This window comes from Schistocerca serialis, chromosome 7 (assembly GCF_023864345.2).
Source record: "Schistocerca serialis cubense isolate TAMUIC-IGC-003099 chromosome 7, iqSchSeri2.2, whole genome shotgun sequence".
In the NCBI taxonomy this organism is placed as follows: Eukaryota; Metazoa; Arthropoda; class Insecta; order Orthoptera; family Acrididae; genus Schistocerca; species Schistocerca serialis.
Window position 1 is genome coordinate 535,199,799 of NC_064644.1, and position 13,248 is coordinate 535,213,046.

The 13,248-nt window shown below is 43.6% G+C and overlaps 1 protein-coding gene across 1 annotated transcript in view; it reads left to right on the top strand.

Moving 5' to 3' along the window:
- LOC126412670 (acetylcholine receptor subunit beta-like 2) overlaps positions 1 to 13,248 on the top strand; it is a 311,004-nt gene that overhangs the window by 199,329 nt on the left and 98,427 nt on the right. The window contains exon 8 of the mRNA XM_050082373.1: positions 4,769 to 5,072. Coding sequence (XP_049938330.1) covers positions 4,769 to 5,072 — 304 coding nt within the window. The remainder of the gene's footprint in view (positions 1 to 4,768; positions 5,073 to 13,248) is intronic.

Below are 13,248 nucleotides of genomic sequence, written 5' to 3' on the forward strand. Positions count from 1 at the left end.
TGTTTATTGTTGCTACATCTCTGCTTCACGACCGAGAGCAGCGACGTTTGCACAGAGTTGCCAGTGTTGGCAGACAAGCAAAGCTGCATGAAAGAAACGCAGAAATTAATGATACTGAAGTTCTCGACGGCAGTCTTGAGGTTTATTGCTTTTGCGTTTAGATACAACTGCAGATCATCAGCGTACATGTGATGTTTGTAGTAGGACAAAACTATTGACACATCGTTCGCTTACAATTAAAAAGAGTATAATACCAAATACTGAACCCTGGGGGACGGCTGATACTAACTGCTTCCATTGTGACCTTGTGGTGCCGGACATCATTGCTGGCGAGACGTCAGGTATGAGCGAAACTATTGTACTACACTTGGCGAAAAATTTAGGCCGCTATATTTGACAAGTAAATGGTCGAAGTCGGCAGTGTCAGAGTCTTTGCTGAAGTCTAGGAAGCGCGTGATAGTTGCGTCTTGTGCATCCATGGCAAGCTTCAAGCCATCTGTTATCTTTATTACAGCAGATGTTGTGCTGCAATGTTTATGGAAACCTGATTGATATTCGTCTAGGAGGTTGTTTGTAGTTACGTAGTTCATTACACCCGGTCGTGGATTACATTTTCTAAGGCCTTGGTTAGCACAGGAAGAGTGCAAAGAGGTCAGTAATGAGATCGTGCTTTGGGGACGTCATTTTTGGGTAGTGGCTTAACTTGTCCCTGTTTTCACGACTCAGGGGAAACAGTTGTGATCAAGACGTTATTGAAGATATCTGTTATCTATCTATCTATCTATCTATAAATCCAGTAGATGCTGACCTGATATGCATGATGATTTTTTTAATGATATGTCAAGTAATATGCTTTAGATATAATTCTTTGTGGCTAGAGACATTTACCCCCATGAAGTAGCCAATGAGTGTTTTGTTTGTGGTTCAACTGCTGTTGTAAGTAATGTGAAGTATCAATTCTGTTCTTCGCTGGGACAATGGGATGATCTGCAGCTTGTACTTTACCTATACCAAGACCACGCTTTTCATAGGACAGCTGGTTAATGTATGGTCATGCCTGAGCTGAGTATTTCTCACAGCTTGACTGGCTCTGTTACGCTTCTGCCTGTAAGGTATATGATTTTCAGGCGTGGGTAGCTGTTTGTACGCCCGACGTGCAGAGACTCTCACATTCATCAGCTGTTTTAGTTCTACACTTAGGCAAGCTGCAAGTTTCCTTCTTATTTTTCTGTCTTTAGGGGATCACACTTGTCATACAGTTTTCTAGTCAACCCATAAAGTTTTTCGTTTATGTTCGAGAAGGGAATAGAGGACGTGCCAAAAACTACATATTTATTGCATCTCAAAAGCAAGCTCAGATAAATTAATGCCTTTGAAGTCTCGGTATGTAGTCAGCTGCGGTTTCTTTCTGGGATATTCTAGCGAGTATGTCATGAAAATTACGTAATGGATGGACATGCCAGGTGCAGATATCTGAGAGGTACGAATTGGTCTGTTTGGGGATTTCTTTGCAAGTATATCTATAAGAGTGTGACAAGTGTTCCTATGATGGCTAGGATCAAGCTGAAGTAGCAACATGACGTTGTCTCCATCCCGTAAACGTCTATCTGTTCTATGCAATTTCAAACGAGACTCGTCCGATCAGGCAGCGTATTTCCAGTCACCATCAGTCCGATGTCTGTGTTGACGGGCCCAGGCGAGGGTGTAAAGCTTGTGTTGTGCAGTCATCAAGGATTCACGAGTTGGCCTTGGGCTCTGAAAGCCCACATCGAAGACATTTCGTTGAATGATTGGCACGCTGACACTTGTTGATAGCTCAGAACTGAAATCTGCAGCAATTTGCGGAAGTGTTGCACTTCTGTCAAGTTGAACGATTCTCTTCAGTCGTCGTTGGTCCCGTTCTTGTATCATCTTTTTCCGGCCGCGGAAATGTCAGACATCTGATGTTTTACCGGATTCCTGATGCTCACGGTGTACTCATGTAATGGTCGTATGGTAAAACTTTCAGTATATCGCCACGTCGGAGACGCTGTATCCCATTGTTCGTGCGCCGACTATAACATCACGTTCAAACTCACTTGAATGTTGGTAACCTGCATTTGTAGCAGCCGTGACCGACCTAACAACTGCGCCAGACACTAGCTGTCTCATATAGGCGTTGCCGATCGTAGCGCCGTATTGTGCCTCTTTACATATCTCTTTATTTCAATACGCATTTCTATACCAATTAATCTTTTACGCTTCAGTGTCTTATATATTCCCTCTCCTCTGCAAGTCCTACAAGTTTGTAAAGGAAATTTATAAACAAAAAAATTGCTCTGAGCACTATGGGATTTAACTTCTGAGGTCATCAGTCCCCTAGAACTACTTAAACCTAACTAACCTAAGGACATCACACACATCCATGCCCGAGGTAGCATTGGAACCTGCGACCCGGTCGCACGGTTACAGACTGTAGCGCCTAGAACCGCTCGTCCACCCAGGCCGGCAAAATTTATAAACACTCTGTATGTGATGGAACTCTTTGAGATGAGTTGACAGAGACTCAACATCTGGGTGTGCAATATGGAGTTTAGTGCACTCTGACGCAAAGTTCGCAAGGGTGTTGCTGCAGGACATCAGCGACGATGGGTCAAGGAGGGTAGGCGCACAAAGCATAGTGGGGCGCTTTGTGGTAGGAGAGTAAGGGTTCCCAGAAGTGGAAGCGGCAGGTGTCGTAGAAAAGGGCCAGCAGATCTTGATAGCGGTCGTTGAAGAGCCCACTGGTGTCAGGAACACAACCTCGTTGAATAGAGCTCTTCAGGTGTGAATCTCAATTGCTTTTATCTTATTACGATGGTCCTTTATCCCTATGTAGGCAGGGTAAAAAGATCCCGCTGTAACGAAAAACTAATTTTCTCCAGTCTAAATCACTTAACTTATATCTATCTACCTACGTGATTACTCTGCTATTCACAATAAAGTGCCTGGCAGAGGGTTCAATGAACCACCTTCATGCTGTCTCTCTACCGTTCCACTCTCGAACGGCACGCGGGAAAAACGAACACTTAAATTTTTTCTGTGCGAGCCCTGATTTCTCTTATTTTATCGTGATGATCATTTCTCCCTATGTAGGTGGGTGCCAACAGAATGTTTTCGCAATCGGAGGAGAAAACTGGTGATTGAAATTTCATGAGAAGATCCCGTAGCAAGGAAAAACGTCTTTGTTTTAATGATTGCCACTCCAATTCACGTATCATGTCTGTGACACTATCTCCCCTATTTCGCGAAACCAGCTGCCCTTCTTTGTACTTTTTCGATGTCATCCGTCAGTCCCACCTGATGCGGATCCCACACCGCACAGCAATACTCCAGAATAGGGCGGACAACCGTGGTGTAAGCAGTCTCTTTGGTAGACCTGTTGCACCTTCTAAGAATCTAAGTGTTTTGCCAATCAATCGCAGTCTTTGGTTTGCTCTACCCACAATATTATCTATGTGATCGTTCCAATTTAGGTAATTTGTAATTGTAATCCCTAAGTATTTAGTTGAATTTACAGCCGTAAGATTTGTGTGCCTTATCGCGTAATCGAAATTTAGCTGATTTCTTTTAGTACTCATGTGAATAACTTCGCACTTTTCTTCATTCAGGGTCAATTGCCACTTATCGCACCATACGGATATCTTATCTAAATCATTTTGTAAGTCGTTTTGATCATCTGATGATTTTACAAGACGGTAGATGACAGCATCATCTGCAAACAATCTAAGACGGCTACTCAGATTGTCTCCTATGTCGTTAATATAGATCAGGAACAATAGAGGGCCTATAACACTTCCTTGGGGAACGTTGGATATTACTTCTGTTTTACTCGATGACTTTCCGTCTATTACTACGAACTGTGACCTTTCTGAAAGGAAATCACGAATCCAGTCGCACAACTGAGGCGATACTCCGTAGGCACGCAGTTTGGTTAGAAGACGCTTTTGAGGAACGGTGTCGAAAGCCTTCTGGAAATCTAAAAATATGGAATCTGTTTGACATCCCCTGTCGATAGCATTTATTACTTCATGAGTATAAAGAGCTAGTTGTGTTTCATAAGAACGATATTTTCTGAATCCGTGCTGACTATATGTCGATAAATCGTTTTCTTCGAGGTACTTCATAATGTTCGAATACAATATATGTTCTATTGCAAATCGACGTTAGTGATATAGGCCTGTAATTCAGTGGATTACTCCTATTTCCCTTTTTGGGTATTGGTGTGACTTGAGCAATTTTCCAATATTTAAGTACGGATCTTTCTGTGAGCGAGTGGTTGTATGTAATTGCTAAATATGGAGCTATTTTATCAGCGTACTCTGAGAGGAACCTGACTGGTATACAATCTGGACCGGAGGCCTTGCCTTTATTAGGTGATTTAAGCTGCTTTGTTACACCAAGGATCTATGTTTTTCATCTTGACAGTTGCTCTTGATTGGGATTCAGGAATATTTACTTCGTCTTCTTTGGTGAAGGAGTTTCGGAAAACCGTGTTTAATAACTATGCTTTAGTGGCATAGATATCGCGCAGTGAAGGTATTGATTGCATCTTGCCGTTTATCCTTGATATTCTCTCCCCCATTTCGCTATAGTCTTAGGCAATACTGCATAAGAGAACGGTCAAGTGTACCGTACGCAGCATCTTCAGCAGATTTGTTGCATCTTCTAAACGTTCAACTAATAAAACGCAGTTTTTGCTTGCCTCCTGCACTATATTTCCTGTACAGTGGTTGTGCCTGTGCCGCAGATATCACGTTCAACATCACGATGCGCCGCAAGACGCTGTTCTACACGGTGAACCTGATCATCCCGTGCGTCGGCATCACCTTCCTGACGGTGCTCGTCTTCTACCTGCCGTCCGACTCGGGCGAGAAGGTGACGCTGTGCATCTCGATCCTGCTGTCGCTGACCGTGTTCTTCCTGCTGCTGGCCGAGATCATCCCGCCCACGTCTCTGGCGGTGCCGCTGCTGGGGAAGTACCTGCTCTTCACCATGATACTCGTCACCCTCTCCATCTCCGTCACCGTCTTCGTCCTCAACGTGCACTTCAGGTAGCGTCCCGCAGGGGCAGCCACACGATGTTTGAGACAACCCGTTCTGTAGTAATCGTATCTTCCAATTAAAAAAAAAAAAATCATCTATCTCCGGCAACTAGATATGAAAAAGTTAATTAAAATCTCATTCATAAGCATACATCAGTCAGTTCATAGAGTACGTTAATATAGTGGAATATTTTGTTTTTCGAAGTGACTAATGAGACCACAGTTTTAATGATAAATAGAGAATAACTCTTCTTGCAATAGTGAACTAATTCTACACTGCTGGCCATTAAAATTGCAACACCAAGAAGAAATGCAGATGATAAACGGGTACTCATTGGACAAATATATTATACTGGAACTGACATGTGATTACATTTTCACGCAATTTGGGTGCATAGATCGTGAGAAATCAGTACCTGGAATAAGCACCTCTGGCCGTAATAATGGACTTGATACGCCTGGGCATTGAGTCAAACAGAGCTTGGATGGCGTGTACAGGTACTGCTGCCCACACAGCTTCAACACGATACCACAGTTCATCAAGAGTAATGACTGGAGTATTGTGACGAGCCAGTTGCTGGGCCACCATTGACCAGACGTTTTCAGTTAGAGAGAGATCTGGAGAATGTGCGGCCAGGGCAGCAGCCGAACATTTTCTGTATCCAGAAAGGCCCGTACAGGACCGGCAATATGCAGTCGAGCTGAAATGTAGGGTTTCGCAGGGATCGAATGAAGGGTAGAGCCACGGGTCGTAACACATCTGAAATGTAACGTCCACTGTTCAAAATGCCGTCAATGCGAACAAGAAGTGACCGAGACGTGTAACCAATGGCACCCCATACCATCAAGCCGGGTGTACGCCAGTATGGCGATGACAAACACACGCTTCCAATGTTCGTTCACCACGATGTCGCCAGACACGGACGTAACCATCATGATGCTGAAAACAGAACCTGGATTCATCCGAAAAAATGACGTTTTGCCATTCGTGCACCCAGGTTCGTCGTTGAGTACACCATCCCAAGCGCTCCTGTCTGTGATGCAGCGTCAAGGGTAACCGCAGCCACGGTCTCCGAGCTGATAGTCCATGCTGCTGGAAACGTCGTCGAACTGTTCGTGCAGATGGTTGTTGTCTTGCAAACGACTCAGGGATCGAGACGTTGCTGCACGATCCGTTACAGCCATGCGGATAAGATGCGTGTCATATCGACTGCTAGTGATACGAGGCCGTTGGGAGCCAGCACGGCGTTCCGTTTTGCCCTCCTGAACCCTCCGATTCCATATTCCGCTAGCAGTCATTGGATATCGATCAATGCGAGCAGCAATGTTGCGATACGATATACCACCATCGTGATAGGCTACAATCTGACCTTTATCAAGGTCGGAAACGTGATGGTACGCATTTCTCCTCCTTACACGAGCCATCACAACAACGTTTCACCAGGCAACGCCGGTCAACTGCTGTTTGTGTATGAGAAATCGGTTGGAAACTTTCCTCATGTCAGCACGTTGTAGGTGTCGCCACCGGCGCCAACCTTGTGTGAATGCTCTGAAAAGCTAATCATTTGCATATCACAGCATCCCCTTCCTGTCGGTTAAATTTCGCGTCTGTAGCACGTCATCTTCGTGGCGTAGCAATTTTAATGGCCAGTAGTGTATATTCAAGTCATATTGCAATAACAAGATTACATCCAATTTTCTGATTTGCTGTATGGTGTCGTAATAAACATAATAGGAATTTTGAACGTATCCAAAATAAAGAGAATTGGTTTTGTGTGTTTCAATTGTTCTTAACAAGCTAATATTCTAATGGAAGTTGGCATTCGTCTTAAAAAATGCTCACTTCATTTATCGGCCTCTCTGCTTTACGTCCGTCATAAAGTTATGAATCTTCCAACCGAGTAGTTGAAGAACATGAGGATTTAATTGTTATAGGAGGATTTCCCAGAAAGTAAGGCACTGCATTTTTTGTTCAAGAATTCTTTATTGAACGTAATGACAATTACACATACGAAAGAATGGTGTTTTATCTACACATCCTTTTCTTCTGCGTTATCTCCATCCCGTTCTATGGCCTTCCTCCAGCGCGAAACAAGAGGGGGTGTGCCCTGTCGGTACCAATGCTTGGCCTCTTGGAACTGAATTCCATATTTAACTTATATTCAACCTTAAAATGTCTTCCACGAATGGCATCCTTGATTGGTCCCAACAAGTGGAATTCCGAGGGGGTTATGCCAGACTGTCAGGTGTGACAGCCGCGGATGGTCTCCCCGACCGCTGCAAATCGTGGAGTTTCACCGAACCACCTTCTGATGACCTCATGCTCCGTGCTCAGCGACTAACTGTACGTCTGTCGACAGCAGATGCTCCATAGACTTCGTACAAGCGTTTGTGAATATTCCCCACTGTTTCTTTCCCTGCAGTGAGAAATTCAATGACGACACGTTGCTTGTAACGTACATCACCTACAGAAGCCATTTTGAAACTGTCCTGCAGCTACACTATCTGTCGGAAGTGACAGAAACTAGGCGCATTCAATCGGGAGACTGCAAATAATACATACGTAACATTTCTAATTCGTAGCACTGTTTTTGGCTGAGAAAAAAAAATGCCGTGCTTTACTTTCTAGGCCACCCTCGTATCTACAGGGTGTTTCACAATAGTTTGACGATCTCACATTTGAATAGCACACAGACTAAACGCGAAACAATGTTGAACATTTTACACAAGGTACAACATTTGCCCAAGTTTACTTATGAAATATTACATGAAGCGAATGACGACCAGTCGCGGCTACACAATACTCGAGGTGTTTCACTCAGTTTTGAACACATCTTTCGTAACTGCTGAAGAAATTCTCGAAATTTCATCATGAATTCCATTTTTTAACTGTTGCCACTTCTCCGCCGGTCGGAGTATACTCTCGCCTTCAAATAATCACCTAGGTAAAATGAAAGTTAAATGAAGTGAGCGAGGCCATCATTCGACATAAGCGTGTTTGGTAATTATGCTATTACCAAATGCTTCACGGAGAACTTGCAAGGTCTTGTTGGATGTGTGGCATGTCGCACCGTATTGCTGGAAAGTTTCCGTAACGTATTCGCTACGAAAGATGAGGGCTTGCCTGTAAACTGCTGTACACACGTTCGATGTTCTCTGGGGTTTGAAAGGTTTTCCAAGGTCCGACTGATTTTAGATTCGATGCACTGGCAGATTCACGGAAGCTTCTTACCCACTTCAATATTGCTCCTCAAGCAGGAATTGGGTATCACCGCAAAATCTTGAAATGAAATGTTTACGAAAGGCACGTTGCACTTGCACGACACATTCGCGATAGCGAAAATAGCGCCCCAACGTTAGCCCGTGGTGTTGCTTCGACCAGTAAGCTATGATTACTACTGACCTGTATACGGGACGAAGCTTGACTCCCCGCAATTTGAAAATTGTACTAGAAACAGAATAGGTAGTGATAACACATACGTATTAAAGTCTAATCCGATCGCTAGCTTACCGCCGTCGCTGTATCTCGCTTTTAGCGCGCATTATTCAAATCTGAAATCGCCAACACATCGTGAAACACCCTGTAGAAGGTAGTGAATTTGCTCTATAAGCACTCTATAGTTCGACAATGGAGTCTGAAACTTCATACGTCATTCCAATAATTCTAGCAGTGATTCTAAATGTTAGGGCTTTGAGCGTAGCTTACGGATGCTATCCACGTAATACCTTTCGCTTTGAATGTGCAAACGTAATATCACTCTTCAGAAATTTTTCTTGCATGAGTAACAAAACTGAAACCGCATGGACCTATAGAGGAAGGGTGGAAGTTAAAAGTAGTTGAACGAGTGTTTATATTGGTACTGAGAGAATATGGATAGCAGTGCTACAACCAAGAAGTACTTACACAAAAGGGAACAAGTGGGGAAAACCACGCAGAAAGACATAATAAGAGCTGCAATAAGGAGACCACTGACTGTAATCACATATGAATAACGGCATCATGAGAGGGCAGACTCTGGTGTAGTTGATCAAAGAACGCGCATTATAAAACTAATGAAAATATTATTCACATGTGCAGGTATTCTCTTATTAGATTCATTGCTGTAAATTTCGTGTATGTGTGTGAAATCTTATGGGACTTAACTGCTAAGGTCATCAGTCCCTAAGCTTACACACTACTTAACCTAAATTATCCTAAGGACAAACACACACACATACCCACGCCCGAGGAAGGACTCGAACCTCCGCCGGGACCAGCCGCAGAGTCCATGACTGCAGCGCCTTAGACCGCTCGGCGTAAATTTCGTAAATAAAGTAAAGTAGCAGAGAAAGATGAGTAAGAGATATTTGAAAATTGCAGTAGAGAACAGAACAGGTAGTGATAACACATATATGTTAAGGTTTAATCCGATCGCTGAGTTATCGTTGTCCATTTTTTCTTAAAATAATTCGTAGTTGAACAGAATATTGTGACGGCACTGAATTATCTTAATATGACAAATGGAATAGCATATCAATACATACTTTATTTCTATTTCGAAACGGTTTTATGAGATTAACGGGATTATGAATACACAGTACATACATTCCTTTATAATATGAGCCGTATTGAAGACCGTACTCAAGATGCTGACCTGTTGCAACAGTAATTTTTAGTTGAATCCGGAACATTTTACTCCCCAAACGCAGCACAATGTAGGAATCAAGTATCTGAAGAGAAGAGGGAGCGACCCTATACTGATGCGGCTCCACGCTTCCGTCTGGCGCGCTGATCCTGATCCTGGACCTTGCTTTCCTGCAGACGTCATCGCTTGCGGAGAATCTCGCTTAAATACCGACGTCGCCGCTGGAACAAAATGGCTCTGAGCACTATGGGACTCAACTTCTGAGGTCATCAGTCCCTTAGAACTTAGAACTACTTAAACCTAACCAACCTAAGGACATCACACACATCCATGCCCGAGGCAGGATTCAAACCTGCGACCGTGGCGGTCGCTCAGTTCAAGATTGTAGCGCCTAGAACCGCTTGGCCACTCCGGCCGGCTCGCCGCGGTCACTGCGAGTCATATTTCGCAGGCGGAAATAGTAAACGAACATATCCTACCAATTAAACTCGGCAATATCGTAATCAAAATAGCCACCAGTGAAAATGGCTGTCATCACATTCTTCGTTTTGTATCACGCACGTATCCAGTGTCCTATTCTGTGGCGGAGGGGCCGGAGGACCATAGTTCTTTACTCGTTTCCACCGCTTCCCCAACCCCTTCCCCTTCCTCCGTATATTACCTGCCGTCACACTCTCTTTTAAGATCCCACATACGCATTTCATTTGAACAATAATAACAACTAAATAAGCAAAAGTTTTAATACAATAATAATAATTTGCTTGGATCAGTCCTGTGGCATTTCCTGTATCTTGAGGCGTGTAGGACTAATTTTAAATGTGTCTCTGTACTCGCGATAGCGTTCTCGCTTCCCGAGTGCGGGGTCCCAGGTTCGTTTCCCGGCGGGGTTAGGGATTTTCACAAGCCTCGAGATGAAAGGTTATTATTGTGTCGTCTTCACCATCATCATTCATCCCCATTAAGGTCAGAGGGAGGCAATGGCAAACCACCCCCGCTAGAACCTTGCCTAGTACAGCGGTGCGGGTCTGCCGCATCGTCCCTTACGTTCTGTGGAGGAGTATGGGACTTCATCACCATCATCATCCTTCACACACTTCCAATTCTCGTTGCTCACCGAACCAGTAACAGCCTAGAATGATGTCCAGTAAAAGTTAACAAAATTCCAACACTTAATTTTAACGAGTTGTAAGATAATAATGGACAAGCACAGTTTAATGAAGCATGAAGCAATTTCGCAATAAATGCAACTTTGAACTGCAGATAAAGCTCTAACATCGGTGCCGTCAGTATGGATAAGCTGCAGAATAATAGTTCCGACTGTAGTCTGACCATGTGTTGTAGCTACTATGAAATCTATACAGACTTATCCTCTATTATACGAATGCAATCACACATCGGATTAATTTAGGGTACACTACGCCCATTGTGATAATGCCTATTGAAGCAATATGGTTCTCAAACAAAATTGGAACTATGAATGCTTTCCGTTTGTATTTTATACAAATAAATGGCAGACTTAAAGGCAGGTAAATGCTACAATAACTAAGAGACATCTGTGGGGTGAGAATTAAGATATAAATAGCACATTAGTCAGATAACATGAGACATGGTACATTTATGAAATTACTAGAATTTTTACACATGGTACTTTAATTGTGATAACTACACGGTAAAGAGTCCCTGGAGCAACAAATTTAACACAAATTCTGACTGCTGGTGTTCCATATAACGACTACAAAGAGTGATCTGGGGTGAACTTCTGTATTGCAGAAGTGAACAAGATGTTCCACATTCCTTTACAGTCTCATCTCACAATCTACAAATTCGTTGACGTATTCCAAAGTAACGGTCTCTTGCTGAAGGCAAGGCTTCTAATGGAAGAACGGTGCCAAACACTGCCCGAGCACGGCCAGTTGGGTTTTCCTATGTATTCTTTGGTTTCCACTTCATTAGTTCCTTTCACTCCCCGTACGGTTTTACTCTTCTTATGCTAATTGTAATTCATTATAGAATACAGCATCTTACCTTTTCTGTTGCCTTTTTCAGTTTCATCTACAGGGTTTGAATTGTTACTTGTTGACACCATATTGGTGGTAGTTGGTCCCCAGATGCCGTTCCTATTGCCACTACTCCTCTTGGGACAAAATCTGTGTACCTCGTCTGTCTGTGTCTAGAGTAAATCATTGTCCAGGTGTAAGAACATCTTTGTAAATGTTTTCGTATTGTTTAATTTAGGCGGGACGTGGTTATCAGCCTAGTACTTACTTGTTCCATAAAATTTCGGGCGTGCTGCCGCATAAATTCAGCCTCTGCCTCTAATATGTCGGCTGAATACGGTCCAGCCATCTTCAGAGTGAGCCGAGGTGACTAATGCTCCAGCACTTGCTCCGTCCTTTTAAATTCGACGACCGAACCACTGCGTATGCGGCCAAAGATACACAAGGCGGCAAAGACGTTGATAGGTGGCAAAGAGGTGTAACATAGGCATGGAAATTAAATCTAAGGCTGCGCAGTCGATCCACAGGATGATATCGAAGTGTCACGGAGAGCTGAACCGTCACGAGGTCCCTGTGATTCAATTACAGAAATTGCCGGATTCCATGATTTGTCCAGGCTGAAGCCGCTATCTCTATTAATTAAACTCGTCGCCAACAGAATTTCAGTTGCTTCTTTCACTACTGAGTCCCAGAAAGATGAAGTCGAGGTTAAAACTTCGACATTATCGTCCACCATACAATGGCCAGTGGCAATACAGTGCTCCGCCACCGCAGATTTATTAGGTTGTAAGAGCCGGGTGTACCTGCGGTGCTCTGTGCATCTCTACTGAACTGTAAGTGTCGTCTGTCCGATGTATGAAAGGCCGCACTCACAGGGGATCTTGTAAACCACAGGCTTGCGAAGCACCAAATCATCTTTAACGGAACCCAGGAGTGCTGCAGTCTTATGTGGAGGGCGAAAAATCATTTTCACTGAGTTTCCTGAGGATCCGTCCGATTTTTGACGGAAGGCTTCCCACTTATAGCAGGAAAGCCATGAATTTAAAACTTTCCGTGTCTCCTTTTTTTGTGCTCATTGTTGATTTCATTTGTAGTGCCTTATGCATCTACTGTTGAGAATACCCGTTGGCTTCAAAAACTCTTCCCAGGTGTAGAAGTTCGTCCTCCAGACTGCTCTCGTCAGCAATGACGTGTGCTCTGTGTACTAGATTTCTGAGCACACTCATCGTCTGCGAAGGATGGTGGCAGCTATTTGCACCTAAATATAAATCCGTATGGGTCGGTTTTCGATACATTGCATGTCCCAAAGTGCCTTCATCTTTCATCATAATGTCGAAATTTTAGCTTCGACTTCATCTTTCTGGGGCTCAGTAGTGAAAGAAGCAACTGAAATTCGGTTGGCGACGAATCTGATTAATAGAGATAGCGGCTTCAGCTTGGACAAATCATGGAATCTGGCAATTTCTGAACTTAAATCACAAGAGACATTGTGACGATACAGGTCTCCGTGACACATCGATATCACCGTGTGGATCAACTGCGCAGCCGTAGATTTAATATCCA